Genomic DNA, 27569 nt, shown 5'->3' on the forward strand with positions numbered 1-27569 from the left:
TCACCGCCTGGAGCTTCGGGCAGAGAACACAGAGAGCCCTGCCCTGGGGGGTCCGAGTGGTACAAAGGGCACAGCCCTGCCCTGGAGAGACCCCACCAGCCCTAATCACCTCAACTCCTCGCCCGCCCTCCGCCCCCAGGCCACATTCCAGGAGGGGCCTCCATGGCTTTCCCCTGGATAAGGCTAATCCAAGCCAGAGCCTGGGACTGAGGGGGGTGGGGATGGGCCGGAACAAAGGGTGCTGTGTCCCAGGGCACCCGAGGGTGACTTGCTGATGGTCCCAGGCCTCAACCACTGCCATCCGTCCGGCTCTAGGGAACCCACAGCAGAAATGAGCCTGGGCCAGAGGGGGGGGGATCCAGCTTGCAGGAGTTAGGCCAGACCTAAAGGCTTAACTTAAAATGAGGGATGTGAAGGGCTGGGAGTGAGTGAGGCCTCCCAGGGAACTGCCAGTGACATTTAGAACCTTCTGGACTCCCTTCTCCAGTGGGAGGGCTCCATGCCCACCCTGTCCCACCCTGTCCCCAAGTCAGACTCCACCAGCCCCGCTGCCGTGTCTCACTTGCTTTATTTCTCACCGTTTACAAAAGTTAAACAGGGGAGGTGTGTGGGGCAGGGAAGGGGGTGTGCAAGGGGCTCCTCCCCAGTGGGACAGAGAAGGGGGAAAGAGGTTGGGGGGCATGAGGCAGGCCCCCAGGGAGAGTCCGGGGCCCCTGGAGGGGAAGAAATGGTTCTGTCCCCCACTTCCGGCTGCTTTATTTTGAAGTCCCCAGACCCCAGGCCGGTGCCTTTGGAACTGCTCAGGCTGGGGCGTGGTCTGGGGAAGGGCAGCTGCCCCCGGTACCAGGGCCCCGGCTCCTTGGATCCACTGCTGCTGCTTCTGCTGCTGCCAGCTCTGGGCAGCCCCCAGGCAGGTGTCGGGGGGACGACCTCAGACCCCTGGTGGAGGAAGGCACCTCAGTGGATGAGGGGCGCTGAGCGGTCATTGGTGACAGTGGGACGCAGCTTTACGGTGGCAAAGGGGTTTGTGCCCCTGTTGGGGGAGAGGAGGGGGTGAGAGGGGCCCAGGTCCCCAGCTGGCTGTGGATCCAGGGAAGGCAGCTGGGCATCTGAGCCAGGTGCCCCCCTTACCTCCTGTCCCCGTCGGTTCACCTCCACTCACGCCCACCTTTGTCTCCCCTCCACAGCCCTCTGCTGAGCCCGGCCCCCTCTGACCCTCACTCAAGGACTCACCGAGGGAAGAGCTCTGGGGGTTGCTGCTCCCAGGACATGAGTTTCTGCAGTGAGCGGGGAGGGAGGGCCAGGTTTGGGGGGGAAGGAGCAAGAGAGCCCCTGCCCCACCCCCCACTCCCCAATCCAGCAGGGCAGAGCACTGGACCAGAGGCCCCTGCAGCGCCAGGCTTCTGGGAAATGAGGTCCAGCCTTCCGAAACCCAAGATGCTGTGAGTTTCAGACTTGAGGAGCCTCTGGGCCAAAGTGCCATCTCCCAGGGCCAACACCACCCCCAGGGAAGGCTTTTCCAGTGCTCCCAGCAGGAGCCCAGGGCTCCCAGCCACTAGAGGAATGCACTCCCCCCACCCTCCACCCCACACTCAGAAGCCCATCCCACCCCTCCCGGCACAGATGGGCAGACTGAGGCTGGACAGAGCCAATGGCAGGGCAGGGAGGGTTACCTGGTCTCCAGTCTTCCTGCCCACCGGACCACCCCAGGGTTGAGGGCAGACTGGGGGAGGGGGCTCACCTTGATGTCACTGGCCACCCCCATGCTGCCCATGCTACTTCGGCGGCTGCCAGGCAAGGGTGTAGATGCGGGGCTGGGGGTGCGGCTCGGGACCCGGCTCGGGGTTCGGGAGCGGGACTGGCCATCCCAGTAGTCTGAGGGTGCTGTGGAGTTGCCTGGCCGGTCCAGGAGGTCATCAAGGCTGTGGCTGCCCCGGAGTGGGTAGGACCTGAGCCCAGAGAAAGGAGGGACGGGAAGGGGGTCAGGGGTCAGGCCCTGCTGCACCCCCACCCCCACCCCATCTGCTGGGCTCCTGAGCACCCTACATCCTCCTCCCTTGCCCCTGGGTGAGAGGAGACTTGGCTTGAAGGCAGCCCTGAGAGGAGGCAGAGGGACGGACACGTGACCTTCACACGTAGAGAGATGGGGGTGCCCTTTCTCCAGGAGCTGAAGGAGGTTGGGCTAACTCCGGACTGCAGCTCAGAGATGCCCTTCCTGGTGGCTGGGGCCACCCCCCACTGGAGTCCCCGCCCCTGCCCCATCTCTGACCACAGCGGTACCTGGAAGGCAGCTCATTCATAGGGCTCATGGGGTTCATGGACGTCACTGGGTTCAAGGGGTTCGTGGGATTCATGGAGGTCACGGGGTTCAAGGCATTCATGGGATTCATGGGCAGCTCCTCCAGAGGCTTCACATAGGCCTCGGGGAACCAGCCGCTCCTGTGGGGTGGAAGCAAAAAGCCCGACAATGGTGGTCAAAATACCGTTTCTAAGAGGAGCAGATGATTACTGGGCACTGCTGTGTGCCAGGCCTGGCTCTAAGAGTAACTCATTTCATCCTCTGAAGGAGGTCTTTCCTGACATTCAAAGTCACTCATCCAGCCTCATGTCCCACCAGGGGCTGGGGCGCCTTAGCGAGGAGGAACTGGAGATCCGAGAAGGAAAGCATTGTGTCCAAGGACATGTGGTGACAGCTTCATTCCCTACTTGCTGAGTACCCACCACACGAGGGCCCACGGAGAGCCAGATGCAGTCCCTGTTCCCCAGGGGCTCCCAGCCAGCCCGGGGGTGGGGGCGGGCAGACAGACCCACAGACAGATGATTACAAGGGTGAGGCAAAGGGGACAGGTTGGGGGGACCAAAGGCAGCTGTAGGAGCCCAGAGGATGCGGAACCAGAGCCGGGGATGCCTGGCTACCAACCCTCCACCATAGGCCCTCTGGTCCCGGTGACCCCAGCCACCCTGCTCTTGGAGTCTTTGTCTGGCTGGAGGCTCATTACTGCATCTTCAGAGCAGCCAGGGTTGAGGGAGAGGCACTATGATCCATGTTCCTTAGCCTTTTCAGACTCCGCGGAACCCATTAGATTCTTGCAGAACATCTGGGAAAGTGTTCGCCAAACAGCCACCTTAGATCCCCAAACCCGCTCAATAACGTTCTCACCTGTAGGTAACTGGAAGCTATTTCAAGTCAAACTGACAGAGTAAAACCATTTCAGATCGTTTTACTTCTGTCTTCACCATAAAGTGCTACTGATGAAACTTGCCATTGTTTTCCCTAACCTGAGTCACAGAAAGAATAACGATGTCCCAGGAACGCGGTTTGAGAGGTCAGATCTGGGTGGTTTTATAATCAGGTCCCCAGGAGGTTTGCTACACACCTGTTTTGGGGACTTTCAGGGAGGCACCCTGCTGCCCTCTGATGCGGGTCTGCAAAGCAGGTGTTTTTTTCCACTACTCGTGTTCTTAGTCGCGTCTCTACCCACCGGCTCCTCTTTCCATTCCTGATCCGTGCGGTCACCTGCCATCCACCCATCTATCTACACGTCATCCCATCCATGCATCACCCATCCATGATCCATGTGGGCAACCACCCAAGGACCACCAATCCACTAACCCATCCATCAGCACTTGCCCACCTGCCCGCCTCTCTATCAACCCACTCACACACCTCTCCAGTCACCCATTCATCGATACATGCACCCCACATCCGTGCATCCTCCCATGCCCCCTTCCATCTACCCATCTGCTCACCTCATTACGCCCTCATCCATCCTCCACCTGTCCATCTACTAATCACATGACCATCTCGGCAAGCGCCCTCACATGCACTTGCTGACTCCCCTGTGGACGCTCCATTCATTCATCCCCTCTTCTTGTCCTCATTCATTCCTCTCTCCTTAGCGTGAGTGGGCGTGGGCACCACACAGTCTCTTGCCCATAAAGCCCTGTGGGGGGCATTGCCCGGCTCCAGCAAGCTCCCACCTTCCCCTTTTTCTTTGGCAGAAAGAGTGATCCCTGCTTTCCTCCAGGCTTACCGTGACTGCAGTGTACTCCCTAGCCTCCCCCTTCTACTCATGGTGTCAAAAGCAGCCCGTTTATGTTCTTTAAGGATTTCCACTGCGCCTGACTGCAAGGAGGTGAGCACATTCAGCTTGCAAGGTCCCAGCACCGCCCCTGCGCCTGGCCCCCCTCTCTGTCCATTCCCTCCGTCAGAGCTTGGCGGACTCCCTCAGGGTAGAAGGCAAGCTGCCCCCTCTCTTAGTGTAAAGCGCAAAGTAAGTGCTCAAGCAATAGGGTTTCTGTATTGTTCCCACTTGTGAGAGAACCTTCCCATTCCCCATCCTCTACCACCCTCTCAAGGGCCACCACCCTGAACTTGATAAAGAGACTCTTCCTACCCTCGTTGAATGGATGAGGAAACTGGTGTGGGACAAGGAGGGGATGGGGGATGGGGGATGGGTTGTTCGAAGGCCCAGGGACAGCCTCCATCCTGGAAGACTCAGTTGCAGCTGAAGTCCAGGCTTTCCGGTCCTCCTTCCAACCCACCCTGCGCCCCGAGGCTCCTACTCACGTGGATGAGCCCTCCAGCTTGCCATAGAGCCAGCCGTTCTGGGCCTCCGGTACCAGCACCTCCACAACGTCTCCGGCCGAGAAACGCAGCAGCGTGTGGTTGGCGCCCTCCGAATGGGAGACCAGGGCGCGGACTCGCCGGGCGCCGCCGCCGCCCCTGCAGCCCGGGCGCTCGCCGAAAGAGTTGGAGCGCGAGCGCTCAGTGCTGATGCTGTAGAGCGAGGCTGCCGAGGGGCAGGAGAGCGCCGCGGCACGTGGGTGGGAAGTTCTCCCTGGCGTCTACCCTCGATCCCTCCTGCTGCAGCGCAATCTCGGTTCCTCTTCCCGGCCCCGGATCCCCAACCTGGGTACCTGGCCCTCCCTCTGCGCTTCGGGCGCCGGGGGTACTCACAGGCGGACGGCGTCCGGGGCAGGGACCGGCGGTCTGGCTCCAGCTGGGACGCGTATCTCGCCTCAGTGGGCTCGGGGCCGTGGGAGCCGGAGCCGTGCCGGCTGCGTGGGGAGCCGAACTCTCCCAGAGGCCTCTGGGGCTGCGAGGGGAGACGGGCAGGGGAGGGTGGGGCGGGGAGGGGCGGGGCCGCGGCGCCCTAGTCCAGCCCCCACCCCCAGTCCCAGGCGTCGGCGGCGTAGGGGTTCTCTGGCCTGCGGCCGAGGAACCACGGGGGCGCCGAGGTCACGCTGGGGCGGAAGGGCCGGCCGAGGGGCGCTTCGAAGGACGGGACCCTCGGGGGGAGGAGGCTCCAGGCGGAGGGCCTCAGGCCCCAGGGCCCCGCGGAGGGTGCCGGGGGCGGCGGGGGCGCGAACGGCGGCGGGGGCGCGAACGGCGGCGGCGGGGGCGCCCAGGGCCTCACCATGTCCAGGCGGGTGGGCGTCAGGCGGCCCGAGGGGTAGGGCGGCCCCAGCAAGGGGCCCAGCAGGCCCGGGGAGTGGGCGCGCGACGGACTGCGGCTGGCCTCTGACTGCTCCTTCCACAGCAGCACGCGGTTCTGCAGCATCCCCCGGGCCTGGCCGGGTGGGGACACGGGGGTCAGCGAGATCCAAGCAGACCCCAGAATCCCGGGGACTCAAAACTGGCATCCTAGACCCGGGAACTCGGGCCCTGCAAGCTGAGGATGACCGGACTTTCCAGCTGGAAGGAACCAAAGATCGCTGTGGTCACTTTTGGTTCACCCACTGGCCAGCCCTCCCGGTCTTTTGTCAAATGCCCCTCACTTTTCCTGGAGGAGTTTCCCCTGACCTGTCTCTCAGTCTTGTGCTTTGACGGGGGCTCTCCCACTGTCTGATGCAGGGGTAAGGGTGCAGTCCAGGCTTGGCTACAGAGATGGAGTCAGGTATGTGCACCTACCCAAAAACTGTTACCAAAGAACCCAGTCCCGGAACTTACCCTGGAACAATCTGGAAAAATATATTCTCTCACCTCACGGGGTTTGCTAAATGGATAGAGCGAAGCCGGCATAGGACACTTCAACTAAGCAACAGACAGTGGCAAATTTCTGATGACATCTTGTGTGCTCCTGGATCCAACTGTACCTGAAACCCTTGAACTTCCCAGTGACTAAAATAATAAACACCTTTTCTGTTTAAGCCAGTTTGAGTAGTTTTCTAAAAGAAGACATCCAAATAGTTTTTCCAGTCTATCCGTTTAGTTTACATAAGCATCCCTTTTCTAGTATCCCCAATACACGGGCATCTAACTCTGCCTGAATACCTTCAAGGACAGGAAACTCAGCCGCTGACCACATAGTCCATAACAACTTAGGGTGGGAAGGTTTTAAATGTTAGACCTGCTGTGTGTATTAATCATGTTTTTAATTTTCTGGACTTTATGATGCTTTGACATCGTAGGGCCTTGTCAGTCTGAAAAGACTGCATCTCACAGGGCCAGATAATTCCTAGAGATAGTAAACAGTTTGCTTGGAGCACACCTTTCATATGCAAACCAACCAACCCAAAACCCATACCCCCAATCACCTCCTTCTAATTCACACACCACACCAAAGTTTCCCCTGCCCTAAATCACCCAAGCCAGGTACCAGACAATTAGAATAACCCCTATAGCCCAGAGTCCACTGAAATTATTCAAACCATCCAATCCTAAACTTACTTAAACTTGCTTACCCTTCTTTGCCCATCCCTTCCCATGGAAACCATAACAAAGGTTCTGGGCCATGCTTTCCCTTGGCTCCTTCTGCCTCTTGACCAACCCCCAGTACGACTCCCATGTGGCCCTGCGTAGTGTGTCATGACCCTTTCTCTTGGGAAGTGTGATATGTAATAAAACTTCTTTCAGTGGCATTGACCTCTCTGTGTTGTCGCTCAGGTCATCCTAGGTACAATCAAAACACTCCGCTCTCCAGTTATCAGTGTCTCTCCATTTTCTACTCCAATACTCGATCCCTCAAGGCCAAGTTCAGGACTGTCACCTTAGGAATAATAAAAGCTTCCCTTTGCTGAGCATTTACTCTGTGCCAGGCCCAGTGTTAAAAGACTTTACCTCCATAATCCTATTCGATTCTCCCAGTAGCCCTGCGAGGTAGGTGCCATTATTATCTCCATTTCATAGAAGAAGATGCTGAGGGTCAGAGCAGTTAATGACTGGCTCGAGGTCTCTCATCCAGTAAGCAACGGAGTGGCCTGTACTCGTCTGTCTTGAGGAAGCTTCCTGTGACTACATTTCCATGATTTTTCCCTTCAGTCTGGCCCAGCTGCTGAAAATTTGATCTCAGGCAGCAAAACAGAAAGCCTCAGTGCCTCAAGTCGCAGGAGCAACTAGTCCAGTTGGTGGCTAGGTGGCCGCCCCCTCTGTTGCCTTGCCTAGTTAATTAGCAAAACAGCACAAAGACAAAACTCCAAAGGCCTTCGTGCGCTTGTTTCAGAGGCAGTAAGCAAAGTGAGACCATTAAGTTTTGCTTATCGTATTTAAAAAAGGGTTTTTGTCCAATTTGAAAGTGCCTGCCAGGGTGCTAGGGGGTTCTCGGAGTAAAGGCCTCAGCACTGAGTCTTGGCCTGGGCAGCACTCAACTTCACTGGCTCCCCTCAGCCCTGCCTTTAGGCAGTTTAGCCAGTGGTTGGGAAGAAACATAGAGGAGACCAGGGGAGAATGTTAAAAATATTTACAGAGTGGAAAAGCCATTCTGGGACTTCCCTGGTGGCTCAGTGGTTAAAAACCTGCCTACTAATGCAGGGGACACGGGTTTGATCCCTGGTCTGGGTAGATCCCACGTGCCGTGAAGCAACTAAGCCTGTGCACCACAACGACTGAGCCTGCGCTCTAGAGCCCGTGAACCACAACTACTGAGCCTGCGTGCCGCAACTACTGAAGCCTGTGTGCCTAGAGCCCGTGCTCTGCAACAAGAGAAGCCACCGCAATGAGAAGCCCGCGCACCGCAACGAAGAGTAGCCCCTGCTCGGCGCAACTAGAGAAAGCCTGCGTGCAGCAATGAAGACCCAACGCAGTCAAAAATTAAAAAATTAAATTAATCATGTAAGAAAAATATTAAAAAAAAGAAAAGCCATTCTAAGTATGATACAAACCCCCTAAACTATAAAAGACTGCTAAATTTGACTAAATAAAAATAATTATTTTTACCACGGCAAAACTCACAGTAAGCAAAATCAAATGATAAAGAACAAACTGGGAAAATAAGTTGCAACTCATCACTATGAAAGGGCTTATTTCAGTAACATATAAAGAGCTCCTACAAATTCATAAGAAAAATGGAGGAAAAGATACTGACCTGTCACAGTAAAGAAAATCAAATGGCTCCGAAACACGAAAAGATGTCAATGTCACTTATAAGACAAGCGTAACAAGTGTAAAACTACACTGAGATACCATTTTTATCTTTCTGATTACCAAAAATCAAAGTTTGCTTGCATACTGTTGTCAAGGAAACAGGGAATCTCCGCCATTGCTGGTGAAAGTGTAAATTGGTACAGCCAATGCTTATATCCCTGGACTCACCAATCCCATTTCTAGGCATTTATCCTAGAGGTATACTTACACAACCGCGATAAACCCAGAGAAGCTGACGGTGAGGTAGAAAGGCGTGTTAATTGACTAGACTTGGACTAAGCAAGGACCGATTATTGGAGGCAGATGAGAAAGACACCTTCCTGTGCTCAGGCACGTAAGAGTTCTTTAAATCTTGTGCATTCTGCGTACAGATATACTTAACAGGTAAATATTTATGCTTCACTGTCTTAGGAGTTAGATCGTGTATGTCCTAAAGCCCAGCCGGGTCAGACAACATGCTACCTATTCCCCTGTACCTAGGGGAAGTCTGGTTCATTCAATCCACAGCTCCCTCCTGAGGGGGCCATCACTCAGCAGGAGGCAGCCAACGGAGGAGTCAGCTGTCCTCTTAATGTTGGAGGCTAACTGTTCAAGACACAGGCGGAAAGGAGTTTCCTTCCAAAGAAGATGTACACACGGCCAGTGAGTACAGGAAAAGATACTCAGCATCAACAGCCATCAGGGAAATGCAAATCAAAACCATAATGAGATACCACTCCACACTCACTCGGATGGCTAGAACCAAAAAGACAGACAGTCACAAGTATTGGCAAGGATGTGGAGAAATTGGAAACCTCATAAACTGGTAGTGGGAATGTAAAATGGTGAAAGAGTGTGGAAGTTCCTCAAACAGTTAAACATAGAGTTACCATACAATCCGGCAATTCCACTCCTATATACCCATGAGAAATGAAAACACACGTCCACAGAAAAACTTTTACGTGGATATCCATAGCAGCACCATTCGTAATAGCCAAACGGTAGAAACAAGCCAGGTGTCCATCAGTTGATGAATGGGTAAGTACATGTGACACATCCCGATGATGGAATCCTATTTGGCAATAAAAAGGAATGGTGTATGGATACATGCTCCAACACTGATGAACTTGAAAAACATGACGTTCAGTGAAAGAAACCAGTCACAAAGGACCACATATTGTATGATTCCTTTCGTATGAAATTGCCAGAAGAGGCAAATCTATAGAGACAGAAAGTAGATTAGCGGAGCAAGGGGGAATGGGAGGATCAAGGAATGACCGCTAAGGAGTACTGATTTTTTTTTTTAGCAGTAATGAAATGTTCTAAAGTTGACTTGAGGCAATGGATGTGAATATACTATACCACTTTTTAAAAAATATTTATTTATTTTGGCTGTGCCGGGTCTTACTTGCAGCACGTGGGATCTTTTAGTTGCAGCATGTGGGATCTAGTTCCCTGACCAGGAATGGAACACGGGCCCCCTGCATTGGGAGAATGGAGTCTTACCCACCGGACCACCACAGAAGTTCCTATACTACACCGTTGAATTGCACACTTTAAATGGGTGAATTTCATGGTGTGTGAATTATATCTCAATATAACTGTTTAAAGGAAGAAGCAGCAGCTCCTCCCTGAAGGATCACTCAGTGGTGGTGGGGTAGGGTGGGAGAAGGCGGAGCCCTGAGCCCGGGGCTGGGTGCCGTGGTGAGAGTGGGAGAATGTCAGCCGGGGCTGGGATCAGTCACTGGATCCAGCCACGTCTCCCACCTCTGCTCAGCACCAGAGGGTCCCTGGGATCAGAAACAGAGACTCAGGGAGGACCTGGCAAGGTAAGGACCCCGAGGTGGGGAGGCGGGAGGCGGCTGCCGGCTGTTGGGGGCAGCTGACTGCAAGCACTCGGGTCTCCTGAATGGGAGCCTTTGTTTTCATCTTTGGAGGGGAGAGAGCAGGGGCAGGAGGACCTAATCCCGCTGGGCTCCCGCATAGGCCAGGCTCCGCCATCGCACCAACCTTCTGCTGGGGCGATTATTTCCCTCCTTTTCCAGATAAGAAAACGAGACTCAGAAATGAAATCACTTGCCAGAATTTGCAGCCAGGGCACAGTATTTGGGAAACTGAACAAGAAGACAAAGAAATAGAAAGTAATGGAAAGAGCAATGAGGCTGAGGGAGGGGCAGCGGAGCCCATGTTTGTGGCATCAGGAAAGAGAGGCTGGCTGGCTGGCTGGGTCTCTCTCAGATACCAAATAGAACCAGAGCCTGATATGTCATCTGGGCTCAAAGACTATGTGTTCAATAAATGAATGAATGAACAAATGACATTGGAAAAATGCAAGGATTTTTAGGGAATGATGGAAGGATGGTTTCCCAACAGCCCTGGCCCCTCCCCTCCTGCAGATTCCATCATCCCCCTCCCCAGAGGGGTCAACAGCTGGGCCAGGCCAGGGCGGTGGGCACGTCCACATGCAAGAAGGGTGAGTGGGAGGATGTGGCCCCTGTTGGACTTTCACAGAAGGCAGGACAGAACTTTGACCACCAGTGGGCTGGCCGGGGCCTGAGGATCTGCAAGTGAGAGGCCAGGCAACAGGGCTCAGGGGCCTGAGCAGTGCAGTCACAGAGACACTTGGGTAGGGCAACATCAAGTGTCCCTCCTGAGTGTGCGCTGAGAGGGGCTGCTGGCTTCCCTGAGTTCCAGCCATCCATAGGCTTGGGCAGCTGCTAGCCCCTAAGGTACTTCTTTGTAATTTAGAAACAGATGTTCTGTCTGGATGGACACAGCCTGGTGGGTACACATTTGGTGAGAGAATGGCCTCTTTTTTTTTTTAATTTTCTTGATTTTATTTTTATTTTTATTATTTTTTTTTGCGGTACGCGGGCCTCTCACTGTTGTGGCCTCTCCCGTTGCGGAGCACAGGCTCCGGACACACAGGCTCAGCGGCCATGGCTCACGGGCCCAGCCACTCCGCGGCATGTGGGATCTTCCCGGACCGGGGCACGAACCTGTGTCCCCTGAATCGGCAGGCAGACTCTCAACCACTGCGCCACCAGGGAAGCCCTTCTTGATAAATTTTTAAAAATTGAAGTATAGTTAATTTACAATGTTGTGTTAGCAAAGTGATTCACACACACACACACGTGCACACACACACACACACATATACATTCTTTTTCAGATTCTTTTCCATTATAAGTTATTACAAGATATTGAGTATAGTTCCCTGTGCTATACATTAGGCCCTTGTTGTTTACCTTTTTTATATATAGCAGTGTGCATATGTTAATCCCAAACTCCTAATTTAACTCTCCCCCCACCCTCTGCTATTGCCTTTGGTAACTATAAGTTTGTTTCTATGTCTGTGAGTTTATTTCTGTTTTGTAAATAAGTTCATTTGTATCATTTTTTAGATTCCACATATATGATATGACATATATCATATGACATATATGTGGAATCTAAAAAATGATACAAATGAACATATGATATTTGTCTTTGACTTATTTCACTTAATATAATAATCTCTAGGTCCATCCATGTTGCTGCAAATGGCATTATTTCATTTTTTATGGCTGAGTAATATTCCAGTGTGTGTGTGTGTGTGTGTGTGTGTATACATATATATATATATATATCACATCTTCTTTAGAGGATGGCAAAGGTAATGATGCTCCTTTCTTCAGGCAAACACAGTCTGCACCAGTATGTTCAGCTTGGAGAGCAGAGCATAGCTCTACTCTCAGCCAGGCTTCCTTGTGCAGTACACAACCTGTACAACCTTCCCTAGAAGCCCTGTCTGCTGTGGTTCTCCACATGAGAGGCTGAGTGACAGCTGATGCTTGCAAAGGGAAGACCTGAGGCAGAGTGGGGTCCCACTGGGTAGAGATTGCTCCATTCTCTTGCCCCCCCCCACATTTGCCAGCACCACTGCCTTAGCCCTCGCAGTTCAGCTCAACCCAGAGTGGGAACAGGACCATGAGGAGGCAAAGGAAAGAAACAAGGCACCTAGTGGAGGACCCAGTGGTCAGCGAGGAGAACACAGCAAACCACCCTGGCAGCTGAGAGGAGGGAGTGACAAGCTTAACAAGGACTTGATAAGGGTACTTACTGCAAAACAAAGGCCTTCTTACCCAGACAAAGCATGATGTTAAGATTTAAAATTGAACAGATGAACAGTCCAGGGTGGGATAGGGAGGGTGGGAGGGAGACGCAAGAGGGAGGAGATATGGGGATATATGTATATATATAGCTGATTCACCTTGTTATAAAGCAGAACCTAACACACCATTGTAAAGCAATTATACTCCAATAAAGATGTTAAAAAATAAAGAGAGAGAGAGGACAGTCCTGTTGAGAACAGAATCAGTCGCTTGCAGATCAAGGAGGAGAAATATCTCAAAATACTGAGCAAGAAGAAATGAAACAGACATAGTGGGGGAGAAGATGCTCATAGATGTGGAGGCTCAAATGATTGGAGCTCCAGCAAGAGAAAAGGTAATGATGGCAGAGAGATAATAATTAAATAATTAAATAATTAAATATTTAATTAATTAAATAAATTAAAAAAAGAGGAAATAGCTCCCCAGACCTGAAGAAAGACTTGAGCCTGCAGGCTGAAGGGCCACTGACAGGCACTCATCTAGGTGGTACCGGGACGAGTTCCCGAGTTGCAAGGACACAAAGAAAATCTCCAAGCATCCACAGAGAAAGAGCCTGTTACTTAAAAGGGAAAGGAGACAGACCAGCACCTGACTTAGCATCTACAACACCGAGCACTAGAAAACAGGGGCAAATCATCTTGGACCATGAGAAAAAAAAGGCTGCAGCTCCTTCAACCAGCCAATCTGCCCTCACCAGCAGGGTAAAAGTGAGACATTTGCAGAGATGCAAGGATTCCGACAGTGTATATGCAGAAAATACTCATGCAAGTTCTCCAGCCGTGCCAATTAATCAAAACAGAAACCTCAAGACAGTGGGAGGTGAAAAGGATTGAAAACAGTGGTAAGCATTGTATCTGATCGTATGTGTGGTGAAATGTTAGTGGACGATGGTGGAGCACTGGCCATGGTAATATATGTAATCGAAGTACAGATTCTTGAAATAGAAGGGCCATGCTGCAAAGAAATGACTAGTGAGGGTCTGGAACTAAAAGTCCTGAAGTTTCTTGGCAAAACCAAGAGGTGGTGGTTTGGAAGGATTAGAAGAGGAGTACAGACCTTACAAGCCTCGTCTTAGAGCATCAGGGAGGGCAGGAAAATCCTTCGCAAGGTCTCCCCTTATGGGGTGAGGGGAGCAAAGGACCAAGTAGTGTGTGTGGGGGGGTGGGCATTATTTTTTGAAAAACATAATAGACAAATATATATGATTATGAGGGTCACAGAGTGAGGTCATCATGAGCAGAGATGAAAAGAACAGTAGGCTTTCCAAAATAATGAAGGGGAGAGGGATGTGGAATTAAATAAATTAAATGACTCTCAGCTAAAACTGGGGTAGGGGCAGGCCTGTAGGGGGAGCTCACATACCCTGCTATGTAGCCTCAATTATTCCAAGCAGGAAGAGAAGCAAGCCCACATCTCCCACAGGCAGTTGGTGCCTACTTTGTTATCCTGCAGCAGAAGAAAACTTCTCCCCCAACCCCCACCCCTGTGACAGCCCAGCCAATCAGACTGTAGCAGCCCAACCAATGAGAAACCTCCATACTTTGGACTCCCAGCTTCCTCCAATGGACTCTTTGGTTATTACAGCCCCTCCCAACTCCTCTCTTTTCCCCATAAAACAAGCTGTCAGTCCCTGTTCTCTGGATTTGCGCGTGGTCTGCCATACTTCACATAACGTGAATTGCAGTTCCTCTGACTGTTCCTGAATAAGCTTGCTTTTGCTGGTAAAATAACTGGCTATTATATTGTTAAAGTTGACAGAGGAATGTATATTTTATCAAACTGACGAGAACAAGAATGGGAGAAAAAGAGGAAACGACAAAGTAAATACAGTTAACTCAAGTTATCCAGAAAGAATAGGGCAGGTATATCAGTTGTCCGGTTAAACGGGAATGAACTGAATTCTCCTACTGGAAGACATAGACAGACTGGTCAAAAGTCAAAACTGAGCTATATCTTTGTAACATAAAACACTTAAAGATAAGAAAAGAGAAAGTAGGAAGGGCAATATTAATGTCAAAGTGGAATTAAAAGTATCAGACTGGATTATGAGATATATTATATACATAAATGGCAATATTTACAGAGAAGGTATAATAGTCAAGTCATAAACCCCACAGCACTAAACAACATGGCAGCTAAATGCAGAAAGCAAAATCCACTAGAAATACAATAGTCTAGCAGATCAGACAAAGCAAGACCATAGAAGATTTAAATACCATGAGAAAATTCATAGACAGTAATTGAATAAACCTATGAGTTAATGATTTTGTGAATAGTGAGTGTATGTAAACAGGAATGAAAAAAATAAATGGTCCATACATGAATGAATAAATGCAGGAATGAGTTACTGAATGTGAGAATTTTAAAAAATCATGACAATAAATGAATGAATATGTGATGATACGAATAAAGAAATAGATGGAGAGAGTAAATAAGTAAAATAAATATCTCCAGGGTGGAAGGAAAGAAGGGAATGGGGAGGAAGGGAGGGGAATTCCCATGCACAGCCAGCTCACAGAGCGCACAGCCCCCAGAAGGCTTCATTTAGCTGTCTCCCCAGCCCCAGCTCACCCGGCCAAAAAACTGCAGGAAGGTGTTGGAAAGCAGAAGGTGCTTCTCAGCCAGGAAGCGGTAGCGCCGCTTCTCTTCCAGTTCAGCTGCCCGCTGACTCTCAGACACGAAGGCCTGCATCTGCGCGTGCAGCCGGTTCACGCTCTCCTGGGGGAAAAGGGGATTCTGGCTGGAGGCAGGGGGTGTGTCCCTCATCCCACTCCCACGAGTGCCAGCTGTCTGAAGCCTCTCTCTCCTTCCTGAACCAGCCACCTCCTCTCGGAAGCCTCCTGTGAGCACCCAGCCTGCCCTCGCTTCTGGGCCTGCCCTCTCGTGTGTATCCTCATCCTCACGAGCCTGGGTTCTGCCTGCCCTCTGGCCCGGGCACTTCTCCCAGGTAGGACTGGTGTCTGAGCCATCCTTCTGGCACAGGGCCAAGCACAGAAGTGAGAGAGTTGGTTTAATGAAAATGCAAATTAATTGATTAATAACCCCCTACTTGGGAGCGAAGATTTCAAAGAGGAGAGATATGAGCTTATTAAAGGAGCCAGAAGAGGAGGCAGGAAAGGAGATAGAGGTCTTGAAGGCAGAGGCCAAGGATGGGGCCCTGAGCTCGGGAGGAGGGGCTGGCCTTAGCCGGGGGGCAGGAGGGAGGGGGAGGGTGGCAGGGCTGCTGGTGGATTCTGCCTTTGCTACCTTGATCAGGAGCAGCGTGCTGAGGGCCTCAGGTTTTCTCAATGAAGTAGGAGAAGCAAGGAGGCCAGGGGAGTGTGGGGAGGGCCAGGCAGCGACAGGACAAGGAGCGGCGCTGAGGGTGTCCCTGAGACACTGATGCCCACGCGCCAGGGGCTGGCTGACCTCTCCAGCTATGCTTGCCACACAGGGTGGGGCGGGACACGCTCCTGGAGTTGGGCCAGTGCTGGGTGGGAGAGCTCCAGCGGGTGTTGGGGGTCCCCTCGGAGCCCCGTGTCACCCCCAGCCCCTGCACCTTCATCTCCCGCGCATTCTTGTCCCTCTTGCGCTCCATACGCCACAGCTGGGACATGCACTTCTCCAGGTTGGCGGCTCGGTGGCGGTACTCCATCTCGTAGTGCTGGCGGCTGTCCTTGGATGGGGTGGAGAGAGGAGGGAGACCCCCGTGTCAAAGAGCTCAAGGCACCTGGCTTATGGGCCAGAGTACTGGACAGGGGCAGGGACTCAGCTGGGAACATGTATAACCTGGGGCCAGTCAATGCCCAGCGCTGGCCTCAGTGTGCCCATCCCTCAAAAGGGGAGAGACGGTCCTGCTGGTGATGGGCTGTGGGGCCAGGATGCATGGCCAGACTCACTTTGATGAACTGCATGTCCAGCTTGGTGTTCTTCTCCATGTGCTGCAGCAGGTCTCCATGGAATGTCTGCACCTGTGTGGAGTGCAGGGTGGGGGTGATCAGGGCGGCCCTATCATCCCCAGGCCCCAGAGTTCCTTGCACTGCTCACTCCAATACATTGCCCACTGCATTCCTAACACACCAGGCACCTCGCCAATCATCAGAGAAATGGGTAAAACAAGAGCACCTATTTGGATGGAGGATTAAATGGTTAAACATACAAAACATTTAGTGCAGTCCCTGGCTTGAAACACATCCTCCATAAATGTGTCGACATCTTCCGGTTCTTAGTCTCAGTCTGTGCCTTGATTATGCCTGGAATTTGCTACCAGTCTTCAAATACCAGCTTCACTGCCCCCTCTGCTGGGAGGCCCCCCGACTCCTCAGGCAGAATTCATCACTCTCTCATTTTGTTTCTGGCATGTGTACAACTTGTTTGTTCACTGTTCGCTCCTCCAGCCATAAGATGGAATTTCTTGCTGGGCCCCTGGTCATAGCCTGTTTGTATGGGCAGCATGAACAAGATCTGTCCCATCTCTGTGGCCCCAGCACCGTGGGCTGGGCCTGGCCCAGCAAAAGAGCTCATAACTGTTGAGGGCTTCACTGGGGTGGCAGGTTCCCGTGACAGGTGAGAAGGAGGTGGCTGACCACTTGGGTGACCAGGAGGACCAGGAAGGCTTTTGGGCTCAGGCTCAGAAAAGCTTCGTTCTAGCCGTTTTGGTTCTGCCTCCAATTTGCCCTGTAACTTTGGATGAGTTGCTGCCCCTCCCTGGGCCTCAGTTTCCCCATCTGTAATAGGAAAGTTTTGCCCAGATGGTCCCTAAGGTCCAACCCTAGAACCCAATGAGCTTGATTCTGTGGGCCTTGGTGGCCAGCTGGCATGTTCCCCTGTGTCCCCCATCAGTGCTCCCTGGGTCACTCCGTGTTGTTAGGACATCAGACCTAAATCCTTCCATCTGTACTCTTTGCAAAGAGGAGCATCTCCCATCCTGCTGCCGCCTCTGGGGACACTTCCAACTCTGCTCAGCCTTCTCTGTCTGCCTGGCCTTTCCCCTCAGGAGTCCCGGCTCAAGAACCCTCGGTGGGGGACTTCCCTGGCGGTCCAGTCGTTGAGACTTCGCCTTCCAATGCAGGGTGTGCAGGTTCGGTCCCTGGCCGGGGAGCTAAGATCCCACATGCCTCGCAGCCAAAAAACCAAAGCATAAAACAGAAGCAATATTGTAACAAATTCAATAAAGACTTTAAAAACAAAAAAAAGAACCCTGGGTGGATCCTGCCTCCTGCCACGGGCGTCCCCAAGCTGTGCCGTGGGAGCTCTGTGCCTCAGGAAAAGGAATGCTGGTCGTCAGGAAAGACCAGTAAATTATAAAAGTTCTCAGTTTTTCTTCCACAGTTGTTTCTGAAACCTTGCTAACTGCTGGTCTATAAGGGAGCTTGGGTGTGGCCCCCTCAGGACGAGCCGGGCCTTAAACCCCTGAGTGTGGCTGCCAGTGTGTGTTTTGGGGGGGGGCACGGGATCAGTGTTACACGCCTCTCTGAGTCCCCATTTCTGCCCCATGGGGGCCCTTTTCTGCTGGATCCAGGCAGTAAGGAAGTGAGATTTCCTGACCTATACCTGCGGGACCTCCCGGTTCAAGGTTCTGCTCCAACACAGGACGTATGTTCCTGAAAACTGCCACATCCTGCCAGATCGCCCAATTAAACAACAGGGCTTATGGAAGATGCAGGGTTGGGACTGATGCTCAAAACCCAGGCAAACGTGGCAACCAGAGCATTAATAGAGACGATGAATGGTACCTGGAGACGTGAACTTGAACCACGCCTAAGGCCGTGGAAAATATTAAAAATGCACAAAACCAATAGAATGGACACACTGGCAACACCTGAATTACTGCAGAGCTGGCTTGTTGAGGTGATTCAGGAGGAGGTGGGGCTGTCATGATGGTGGAAATGGGAGGCTGAGACACCCAACCCCTGCTGAGAGACCCGGGAGGCTGGGGGGTGCTTGTCCTCCCCAGGGAGGCCTGGGTGCAGGAGCTCTTTTAAAATGTTCTTAAAATACAGCCTGGGGCTTCCCTGGTGGCACAGTGGTTGAGAGTCCGCCTGCCGATGCAGGGGACGCGGGTTCGTGCCCTGGTCCGGGAGGATCCCACATGCCGCGGAGCGGCTGGGCCCGTGAGCCATGGCCACTGAGCCTGCGCGTCCGGAGCCTGTGCTCGCAATGGGAGAGGCCACAACGGTGAGAGGCCCGTGTACCAAAAAAAAAAAAACAGCCTGAAGGGCTATTGCTCTCAGTGCAGCAGACAAGCTGGGGGCTTTACCCTTCTTCCTAATTCCTAACTTTCCCCTCCCCTTGCCTAGGAAACCTCACTCATGAACAAACCACCTTCCACATCATAGGGTATGGCTCCTGCTTCTAGTCGCGTAGGGACTATGTCACGCCACGGAAACATGCATTAGAGCAGGACAGGATTAAAGCAGGTGGATTGTAATTCTTCTCATTACCAGGGCTTGGCTGTGATCGCCAACAGCATAGAGGACACAGACCCAGGATGCCCCAATCAGATGGGGCCCAGGCATCAGTGGTTTAATGGAAAGTCATTGTCAAGCTCTCGAAGAAATTGATCTAATAAGATGTTGATACTTGAAGAGAACTTTGAACTCTTGCTGTGGGGGAACCACAGGACTGCCTATAACTAGCCGGTGGCTTCTGAAACAACAAAGTCACCAAACCCAGGGCAGGCTGAGGAATTCCCAGCAAGTCAGAACAGAGGCTGCCGTGCCCTGCTCCCCTCCCCCTGGGACACGCTCCATTAGCGGGGTCCTGTGAGCCCCTCAGTACAGAAGTTGAGAGCAGACCCACTGCTGAGAACATGCACTGTAAGTTCTATGTATCGAGTTATTCCAGTAACTTGAGAAATCCTTTTGCTTTTGATTCAGGAAAATCCCTTTGAAAGAATTGTCTCTGTGGGCTGACCCCAGCTCCTTTCTTCCCATTTGCTCTTGAACACCCTCCATCAGGCTCCTGCCCCACCATGCCAGAAAGAGTGTTGTTCTCAAAATCACCGAGACGGCACCTCGCTAAGCCCCATGATCAATTCTCAGGATTCACCCAACTTGGACACAGTTGGCCACTCGCTCCTCCTGAGACAAGTTCCTCCCTCAGCTTCCAGCCCACCACCCTCTCCTTGTTTTCTTCACACACCCCAGCCGCCTCTTCTCTGTCCTTTGCTCAGTGTCCCTCATCTCCCTGGTCCCCGAAGGTTGAGTTGCCCCGGGGCTCAGCCATGGGCCTCTTCCCTTCTCTATCTACACCACTCCCTTGGTGAGCTCATGCAGTCCACTGGCTGACGCCTCCCAGATGTATGTCCCAGCCCAGATCCTCCCCCAAACTCCAGTCTCATCCATATGACAATATGGGGTCCATTCAGCCAAGAGGAAGAGACAAATACTGAAGATAGGCTATGAAGGTCTAACACACAGATAATAGGAGTCCCTGAAGAAGAGATGCAGAGAAAGAGAACAAAAAAAAAAGTCTAAAAATTGTAATTCCAGACAAGTCTCCTGAAATTAAAAAAAATAGAAAGATTTCAAACTACATATTGAAAGAGTATACCACATAACTAAGAATATTGTCCCAGACTGACCAATATCAAGAAATGGTCTGGAAAAGTTACTAGATTTCAGAAAAAGAAAAAAATTGGGCATCTAAGGCAAAAAAAGCAAGTGATTTACAATGGAAGAGATAGATTATCAGACTTTTCAACAGCAACATTCAAGATGAAAGAAAAAGAAAGAAAAGAGAAAGAAAGAAAGAAAGAAAGAAAGAAAGAAAGAAAGAAAGAAAGAAAGAAAGAGAAAGAAGGAAGGAAGGAAGGGAGGGAGGAAGGAATGAAATGTGAGCCAAGAATTTTATATCCAGCAAATCTGACTTTCAAGTATCAGGAGAACAAGCTGTTATCTTGGTGTCAGAACTCAGAGAACATTGTTCACACGAGCCCTTCCTGTGGGGACAGTCAGAACAAGGCCAAAACGACGAGCAAGACATGGACACGTGGTTTGAGGTGAACATTAAATATGTAGTTACTTGTAAACAAAGATCAATGAGGGTGAAAGGGGAGCAAACAAGGCACAGCAGCTCTGGGTCCTGACAGTGTAGACAAGCACAGCTGCAGATACTGCAGCTACCACTGGGGAGAGCAAATGCAAAACAGATTTTAACAGTTCTCAGAAATCATATTGGTGGTGGTAGAATTACTATCATTATTCAGAGACTGTTGTGTATATGTAAAATGAGATAAAGCAAACGGTAACTATGGGATATTCTTATTCTTTCATTCTCTGTATCCTTAAGAATCAGGACTTTTTTTTTTTTTTTTGGGCTGCGCCGCACGGCTTGCAGGATCTTAGTTCCCCGACCAGGGATTGAACCCGCACCCTTGGCAGTGAAAGCATGGAGTCCTAACCATTGGACCACTAGGGAATTCCCAAGACTCAGGATTCTTGATGTGAAACAAAAGAGATACTGGTGGAATAGGGACGAGATTAAGTAAAAATCTAGTGCTGAATCTGAATTGGAAGTATCAGTATGAATTTATGAAGTGTTCTATCTTTAACTATATATATTGTCACGTATGTATGTGTATATATATGTTTGTACAAATGTATGTATGTATCTATGTGTGTATGTATCTAGGTATGTATCTAGGCATATATCTATGTATCTAGGCATCTGTAGCATATCTATTATATGCACATGTGTATGTATGTATGTCTGTACAGCACTGGCCACTGAAAAAGCCTAGGAGAAACGATCAACCCAGTGGACACCCCTGGTGCCCAGATTATGGTCTTGAAATACCACTTTCCACTAAAAGCAACAAATAAAAACAGGGCTTCATGGAGAGATGGCTGATTCTACGTGTACAGCAGCAAAGTACCAGATGAGGGCAGAACATCTCGTCAGGCTGGATAGCAAGGAGACTGTCCGAACCATGAGAGTTATGCCAAAGGACTCGTGCTTTCCATTAAACCACTGATGCCTGGGCCCCGTCTGATTGGGGCATCCTGGGTCTGTGTCCTCTATGCTGTTGGCGATCACAGCCAAGCCCTGGTAATGAGAAGAGGCTTCTGCTGGTCAAAGCGGGGACATTTTCAACTTCAGTGAAATAATGATTGCAAAGGAGTAAAACACAACAAATATGTTTAGATCTATGAGACTGACTAGATACTAAAAAATAAGATACTAAAAAATATTATAATGATGGTACTAGTAAAAAAAATAAAGCTAACTGGTCACCTTCAGAGGATGACAGGGAGAAAATTCATGATCTTGGAAGCTGACAAGGCGGGAATAAGCCTTTATCCTGTCTTTCCCATAAGAAGCGTGCCACTGGGTAAAAAATAGCACATAAGAAGGAACGTCTCTTTAGAGAAATATTCCAGTTCATAAGTGAAAGAGCAGAATAGCAGCATCTCGTAACTCCACGTATGAGTGGGTGCGGACACACAGCCTCCATTGCTGTTACCGTCACAAGGCGGCAGGAGCCACATGCCTCCTGACGGAAGAAGCCAGCACCCACTCTAGTCTTGCCAAACGGATGGAACCTGAGTCTGATCAAGCTTCTGGGTCCAGAGGACAGAGGAACAAGCTGAGCTGCATGAGGAGTGTTTGGAAAACCAACAGGTCAAAAGGTCCCAGGCCCTTCAACAGATAAATGGTAAGGAAAAGAAAGGGATGGAGGGGGAGCCAGTAGATTAAAAGAGACTCAAAGACATATTTAAAACAAGAGAGCAAGACAAATTCTAGCATCCAGGGACATACAACTGGGTGATCAATTACGAAGAAACACAAGGCAGTGTCGGACCAGTGGTCCCTTTTGGAGGAAGAGGGGGTCTGTGGTTTGATGGGGGCATGTGGAAGGGCTCCAGGAAAGGCTGGCAAAGCTCCTGACCGGGGTGGGAGTTTCAAAGGTGGTTTGCCTTATAATGATTCATTAAGCTCGAATTTGTTCAGTGACACTTTCTATGCCTGTATTTTAGTTTACAATAAAAAAGGTTTGGTTTTGGAAAGCCAAACTTGAGTCAGATCCTGTCATTCCTTTGCTCAATACACTCAGAGGCATGGCTAGAGTTCTGACAATGCCCTCAAGGCCCGGCCCCTTTAGCGGCTGGTCATCTCCACGCTGGCCTTCGCTGCCTCCACTCCGGCCACGTGGGCCTCCTCAAGCCTTCCCATGTGCCGATCCCTCTGCCCAGGACACTCTTTTTGCAGGTGTCTCCCACTCACTCCCCACCTCCATCAGGCCTCTTCTCAATGTCACCTTTCTAGTGCCTTTCACCTCGAGCATCTGTTAAAAATTGCATCCCTCCAATACTTGCTACTCCCCTTCCCTGGTCTATTTTTCTCCATAGCTCATTTTGCATCTAACCCATCACATCTGTACTCACTTGTCCTGGGTTTTGTCTGGTTCCCCCTTGGGGAGAGCAGGGGGTTTTGTCTGCTGTATCCCCAGTACCCATAGCAGTACCTGGCACAGGGCAGTAAATAGTTGTCGAATGAATGAGCCCAAGGGGGAGGCAGCCTCTGGTGTGTTCGGCCCAGTATGGCTCTGGCCAAGGGCCCTGCCCTGTTGTCACAGCCAAGACGCTGGTACCCAAAGAAGGCGGCTCTCCTTACAGAGCAGGCCTGGGTGACACTTGTCCGCGTCCAGCCCAGGTGTGCCACAGGTGACATGGAGAGCCATCAGACACAAGGACAGGAAGTTGCAGGCTGCCAGCGTGACCCATGCTCTGTAACTCCCCGCCCAAGCCCCAGGAGGTGGCACGGGCTTAGCGCTAGGCCTCCAAGTGCCTAGGAGAGGGACCGAGGGTCCTGGTTTTATCGAGTGTAGTGGAAGCACGTTTTCTGCTGGTGAATTTGTTCCCCATTTCAACATGGTTACCAAACTGATGAGTATTTTATGGTGTCCCCAAAGAGTATCCAGACCTCCAGTGGTTTCCCGCACACACGTTTGAGAACCGTGAACTTCCACGATTAGTTCAAATTTCCTTCCGAACTTTCCAAGGTTCCTCACACCCAGCCCCGCCCACCTTTCCCTCTCTGCCTGCCTCCCATCCCCAGCTCTCTTCTGCCCGATGCCATGCTCTGCACCTGCTCAGCCCCTGGCAACCTCTGGAAGGCCCTCTCCCTCTGGCCCAGCCCCGCTCCCTTTTCAAAGCTTATTCTTTCCTTCCCAGTCAGTGAAGCCCTGCTTGGTCCCAGGTCCCTGTCCCAGGCCCTGGAGTTACAGAGGAGACCACGTCCCAGCCCTGGCACAGCTTCCAGTCTTGGCAGGGATAGAGATGGGGGTAAATTCTGCTTCTAATGATCATAGCTAAGGTACATAGCCAAGGTCAATAGTTTATACTTATTAATACAATTAATGCTCACAAGAATCCTGCAAGGCAGTTATTATGATTATGTCCATTTCACAGACAGATACACTGAGCCATAGAGGTTAAGTAGCTTGTCCAAGGTCACAAAGCCAGTAACTGGTGGAGCTGGGCTTTGAACCCAGGTGCTCTGGCTGCAGAGCTGGTTTTCTTCACCACACACTTGCTAAGAATGGATAGAAGCATCTGTTGAAGTCCAGAGGGAGGAGAGACTGAACTTGCCCAGGAGTCAGGGGAGGCTTCCTGGAAGAGGGGGTGACTGTGCTGGCCAGCAGGGGTGGGGGTGGGTGGGTCCTAGGCTGAGAGAACAGCGTGACAGCAGCCCATGGTGGGGACGCCAGGCGTGTCTGCAGAGGGCAGCCCTTCCGGCTGGTTGGGCTGTGACTGGAGGTGCCAGGGAGGCTGCTGGCTCAGCAGGACCTGGAACCCCTTACCGAGGGGCTGGGTTTAGTTCTGCAGGTGGCAGGGCCGTGGAAGGGTTTTCTCCTAGGTGTGTAAGGTCAGATCACTGGCTGCTCCCTGGGGAGGCAGGTAGGGGCAGGGCCTGATGCACGTGGGTGACGGTCCTTTCGCTTCCTGGCTCCTCCACTCACTCTGGAATCTTGGGCAAGTGGCTAGATCCCTGAGACTCAGTTTCCTCCTCTGTCAAATGGGGATAGAAATGGCACCTGCCTCCCAGGTTGCTGGAGCTTGAACAAGATGTGCAGGTAAATGTGCCCAGCAGAGCTGGGCCCTGGCAGGTGCCCAAAAGGGCAGCCGCAGTTGTCATGTCACCAAAGTCCTCTCTGAGGAAGGGTGTGGAGGCCCTCGTCCCCCATAGAACTCAGCCCACTCTCCCAAGTGACCCCTCCAGGCTGTGGGGTCTGGGACTCACCACCACCTCCAGGTCAGAGTTCAAGTGCCGCTGGGTGTCGGACATCTGCACCAAGATCTCACCTGGAGGCACGGAGAGCAGCAGCTTCAGTGCAGGGACCTACCCTGCCCACCCTCTTCCCACCAGCAGCTGTCAGAAGGGCCTGCCCAAGGCTGGATTTGGGGACCAAATTCCAGGGGTTCCCCATACGAGTCAGGGCCTCTGACAGCACCTGTCCTAGCCATGGCAAAGTCCTGCAGGGAGGGGAGCAGAGGGGCCCTGGCTCCAGACGAGAGTCTGGGCTCTGGGCCTTGGGCTGCAAGACCTGTGTCTTTGGGGGGACTTCCTGGAAGGGCCAGACTGTAAAAGGAACCCTCTCTGGGACCTGAGAATGGGGGGCAAGGCCGGTCCCGGGCCTGAGGGGAGGCACCAGGGAGGCAGGCAGAGGGGGGCCCGGAGCCTGGAACACAGGAGGAGGCCGGTGGGGGGAGGGGGGCTAGGAGGAGTGTCCCCCAGGCCTAAGAAGATGAGTGGGGGAGATGGAGGGGAAGAGGCGCGCCTCACCCAGGATCTGCGAGGTGGAGCTCTGCAGGGCCTGCTCCCCGATCTTCTGGATGGCGTTGAAGTACACCTCTGCCGCCTCAGACAGAGCTGCGTGGAGAGAGGGGTGCGTCCAGCCCCGGAGCCCTCCTCCGTGTGCCCTCCCCACTTCTGGAGGCCTCTCCTTCTGGCGGGAGAGGGTGTGGAGGGGACGCCTCGGGCTCTGGCGTAGGTGTGTGCGACAGGGATGGGGGGCCCTGGGCAGCGTGTGTGGAGAGGGGGCATCGGCCAGAGGAGGGGGGGGTGAAAAAGCGGGGGATGGGCTCTCCCTGCGGGGCAGGGCGCAGGGCCTTGGCCTGTTTCTGTCTGGGAGGGGGCGGGGTGCAGGCATCTGTGTGTGCCCGGGAGGGCGTGGGCAGGTGTGTTGTGAGGCATCAAGTGGGTCTGGGGGTGGCATGGGCTGAGGTCACTGCTGTGAGGACTCTGAAGTCCTAAAGGGCGGGGAGGGATTGGGTGACACTCAGCTCTGGGTGTGTCCCTGGCTTGTCCACCCGGCAGGTGGCTCACAACCCTCTGCTGATTAGCTCTGGGGGTGGGGCAGTTGCTGGGAAATGGGGGAGATGGGAGCTGTTTGCACAGGCGCTGAGTGAGTGGTGAGGTCTGGCTGTAGGTGGCTGGAAGTGGGGCAGGTCAGGGTGCCAGGCTGGGGGTGCAGAGGTGGCCTGGGTATGGCAGTGGGCTCAGTGGCAGCATCAGGGTGACATAGAGACGTGTGTGTCGTTGGGGTTTTGAGAGCCTGCAGGGCCTGGCACTCACCGTGGAAGGCCCGGAGGTAGTTGTTCCCCAGGTACACCAGGTTCTCCAGGGCGGGGTTGAACTGCTCCATGATGCTCTGGAGTCCAAGGGTGGTGGGAGGGTAGAGATGGGGAGAGGAAGACGGAATGATGGGCCTCAGGATCAGGGCACCCCCAACCCCAGTGAGAAGCCTGACTCAGGGGAGCCCGCCTAGAACCTGGAGTCACCCAGAATTCTGGCTCTCGGCTGCAAGGACCTCAGAGGCCAGGATCCAGACCGGGGTCCCCTTGGCCGGCTCCAGATCACCACCTGCCCAGCAGGAACTTGTGCCTGGAAGGTTCTCCTCCCACTGGCTGCAGCCTGTGGTCTGTCACAGCGCCCAGCTGGGCGTGGCTCAGCGCTGCCTTGAGTTCAGCCACCTCAGGGGCAAGGGCAGACCTTGCCCTGCTCCAAGAAGAGCCCCTGGGGAGCAAGGCTGTGGCCGAGTCCCTTGGGCCGCCGCAGGCCATGGCCAGCTGGAGAGCACCCTGTGTAGAGGACTTAGACTTGGGTCTTGATTCAAATCTCAGCAGCCCCTCTTCTTCCCTTGGTGACTTTGAACTAGCTGTTTAGCCTCTCTGGCCTCAGTTTTCTTATCTGTCAAATGGGGTGATTATTTTCTACCTCAAAGATAGGGTGTTGTGAGGTTTACATGTTGAAAGTGTCCTGCACACAGTAGGTGCTCAGTAAATGTCTATGGAAACGGCAGCAACCCCCCTGGAGTCGAGTAGGAAGTTTGAGTGAGGGGCTCAGAAACCAGAGAGAGACAGACAGGGAGACACAGAGAGAAAGAGACAAAGAGAGACTCCCCTACCCTGGGGCGGCCAGGTGGCTCTTCGGGCGGGCCCCCTGCTCCCAGCTAAGGCCACCCTGGGCGCTGTCCTGCCTCATCCAGTCTTTGGGAGTCTGTCTCAGCAGTCCTGTCACTCACTGGCTGAAGCCGTGCTCTGGGAGCCTCAGGTTGGGGCTGGAGTGGCCGACTGCCTCCAGGGACCCCCACCCCCATGCCCACTGCTCAGCCCAGCCTGGTTCTAGGCCTTCTTTCCTGGAACACGCTGCTGCTATGCTCACTCTCTGTCCTCCAGAGCTGGCCGACCTTCAAGCCCTGGGAGCGGGGGCGGCAGCCGGGGCCTGGGCCACGCACACACTCACCTTGTAGATGGCCATGGTGGACCTGTAGAACTGGTCCATCTCGGGGGCCATGGAGTGGGCGCACCCGGGCACTGAGTAGAAGGCTGGTGGCACTAGCAGGCCTGGGAGCACCGGGGGTCGGTACCCTCCAATGCCCACTGCTCAGCGGGCTGTGAAGGAGGCTGCAGAGTGGGACCCGGAGATGGAGGGCTGGCCAAGGAGGAGGTGGCAGCTTAATTATTCACCAGCCAGGGATGTCAGAATGCGATCTGGGGCGTAACCAGACCCGGCGGGGAAGGCATTCTGTGACGCGGGCGGGTTCGTGTGACCTGCGCTTCAATTATTTACCCCTCTGAGCCGCG

The 27569-nt window shown here is 52.8% G+C and overlaps 1 protein-coding gene across 1 annotated transcript; it reads right to left on the reverse strand.

The window, feature by feature from the left end:
• Nucleotides 1-885: 885 nt before the first annotated feature.
• On the reverse strand, nucleotides 886-27357 carry BAIAP2L2 (BAR/IMD domain containing adaptor protein 2 like 2). Its single transcript, XM_082849464.1, has 14 exons — nucleotides 27229-27357; nucleotides 26059-26134; nucleotides 25267-25353; nucleotides 24724-24785; nucleotides 16377-16448; nucleotides 16037-16153; nucleotides 15070-15216; nucleotides 5421-5573; nucleotides 4961-5099; nucleotides 4571-4793; nucleotides 2281-2439; nucleotides 1742-1949; nucleotides 1234-1277; nucleotides 886-1033 (listed from the first exon to the last, which is right to left on the reverse strand). Exons 1-14 carry the CDS (start codon nucleotides 27277-27279, stop codon nucleotides 958-960), a joined length of 1614 nt encoding a protein of 537 aa, XP_082705590.1. The 5' UTR covers nucleotides 27280-27357; the 3' UTR covers nucleotides 886-957.
• Between the last annotated feature and the right edge of the window lie 212 nt (nucleotides 27358-27569).

This window comes from Leucopleurus acutus (assembly GCF_964270905.1).
Source record: "Leucopleurus acutus genome assembly, chromosome: 11".
Classification (NCBI taxonomy): domain Eukaryota; kingdom Metazoa; phylum Chordata; class Mammalia; order Artiodactyla; family Delphinidae; genus Leucopleurus; species Leucopleurus acutus.

What these genes read in the sequence shown, in the direction of transcription:
- BAIAP2L2 (XM_082849464.1), bottom strand. Translation starts at nt 27,279, where the DNA reads ATGGCCCCCGAGATGGACCAGTTCTACAGGTCCACCATGGCCATCTAC. An exon ending in ACTCTGACCTGGAGGTGGTG is followed by an intron (nt 16,449 to 24,723) that starts GTGAGTCCCAGA and finishes CACTCCACACAG; the next exon opens with GTGCAGACATTCCATGGAGA. An exon ending in ATGAATGAGCTGCCTTCCAG is followed by an intron (nt 1,950 to 2,280) that starts GTACCGCTGTGG and finishes CTCTGGGCTCAG; the next exon opens with GTCCTACCCACTCCGGGGCA.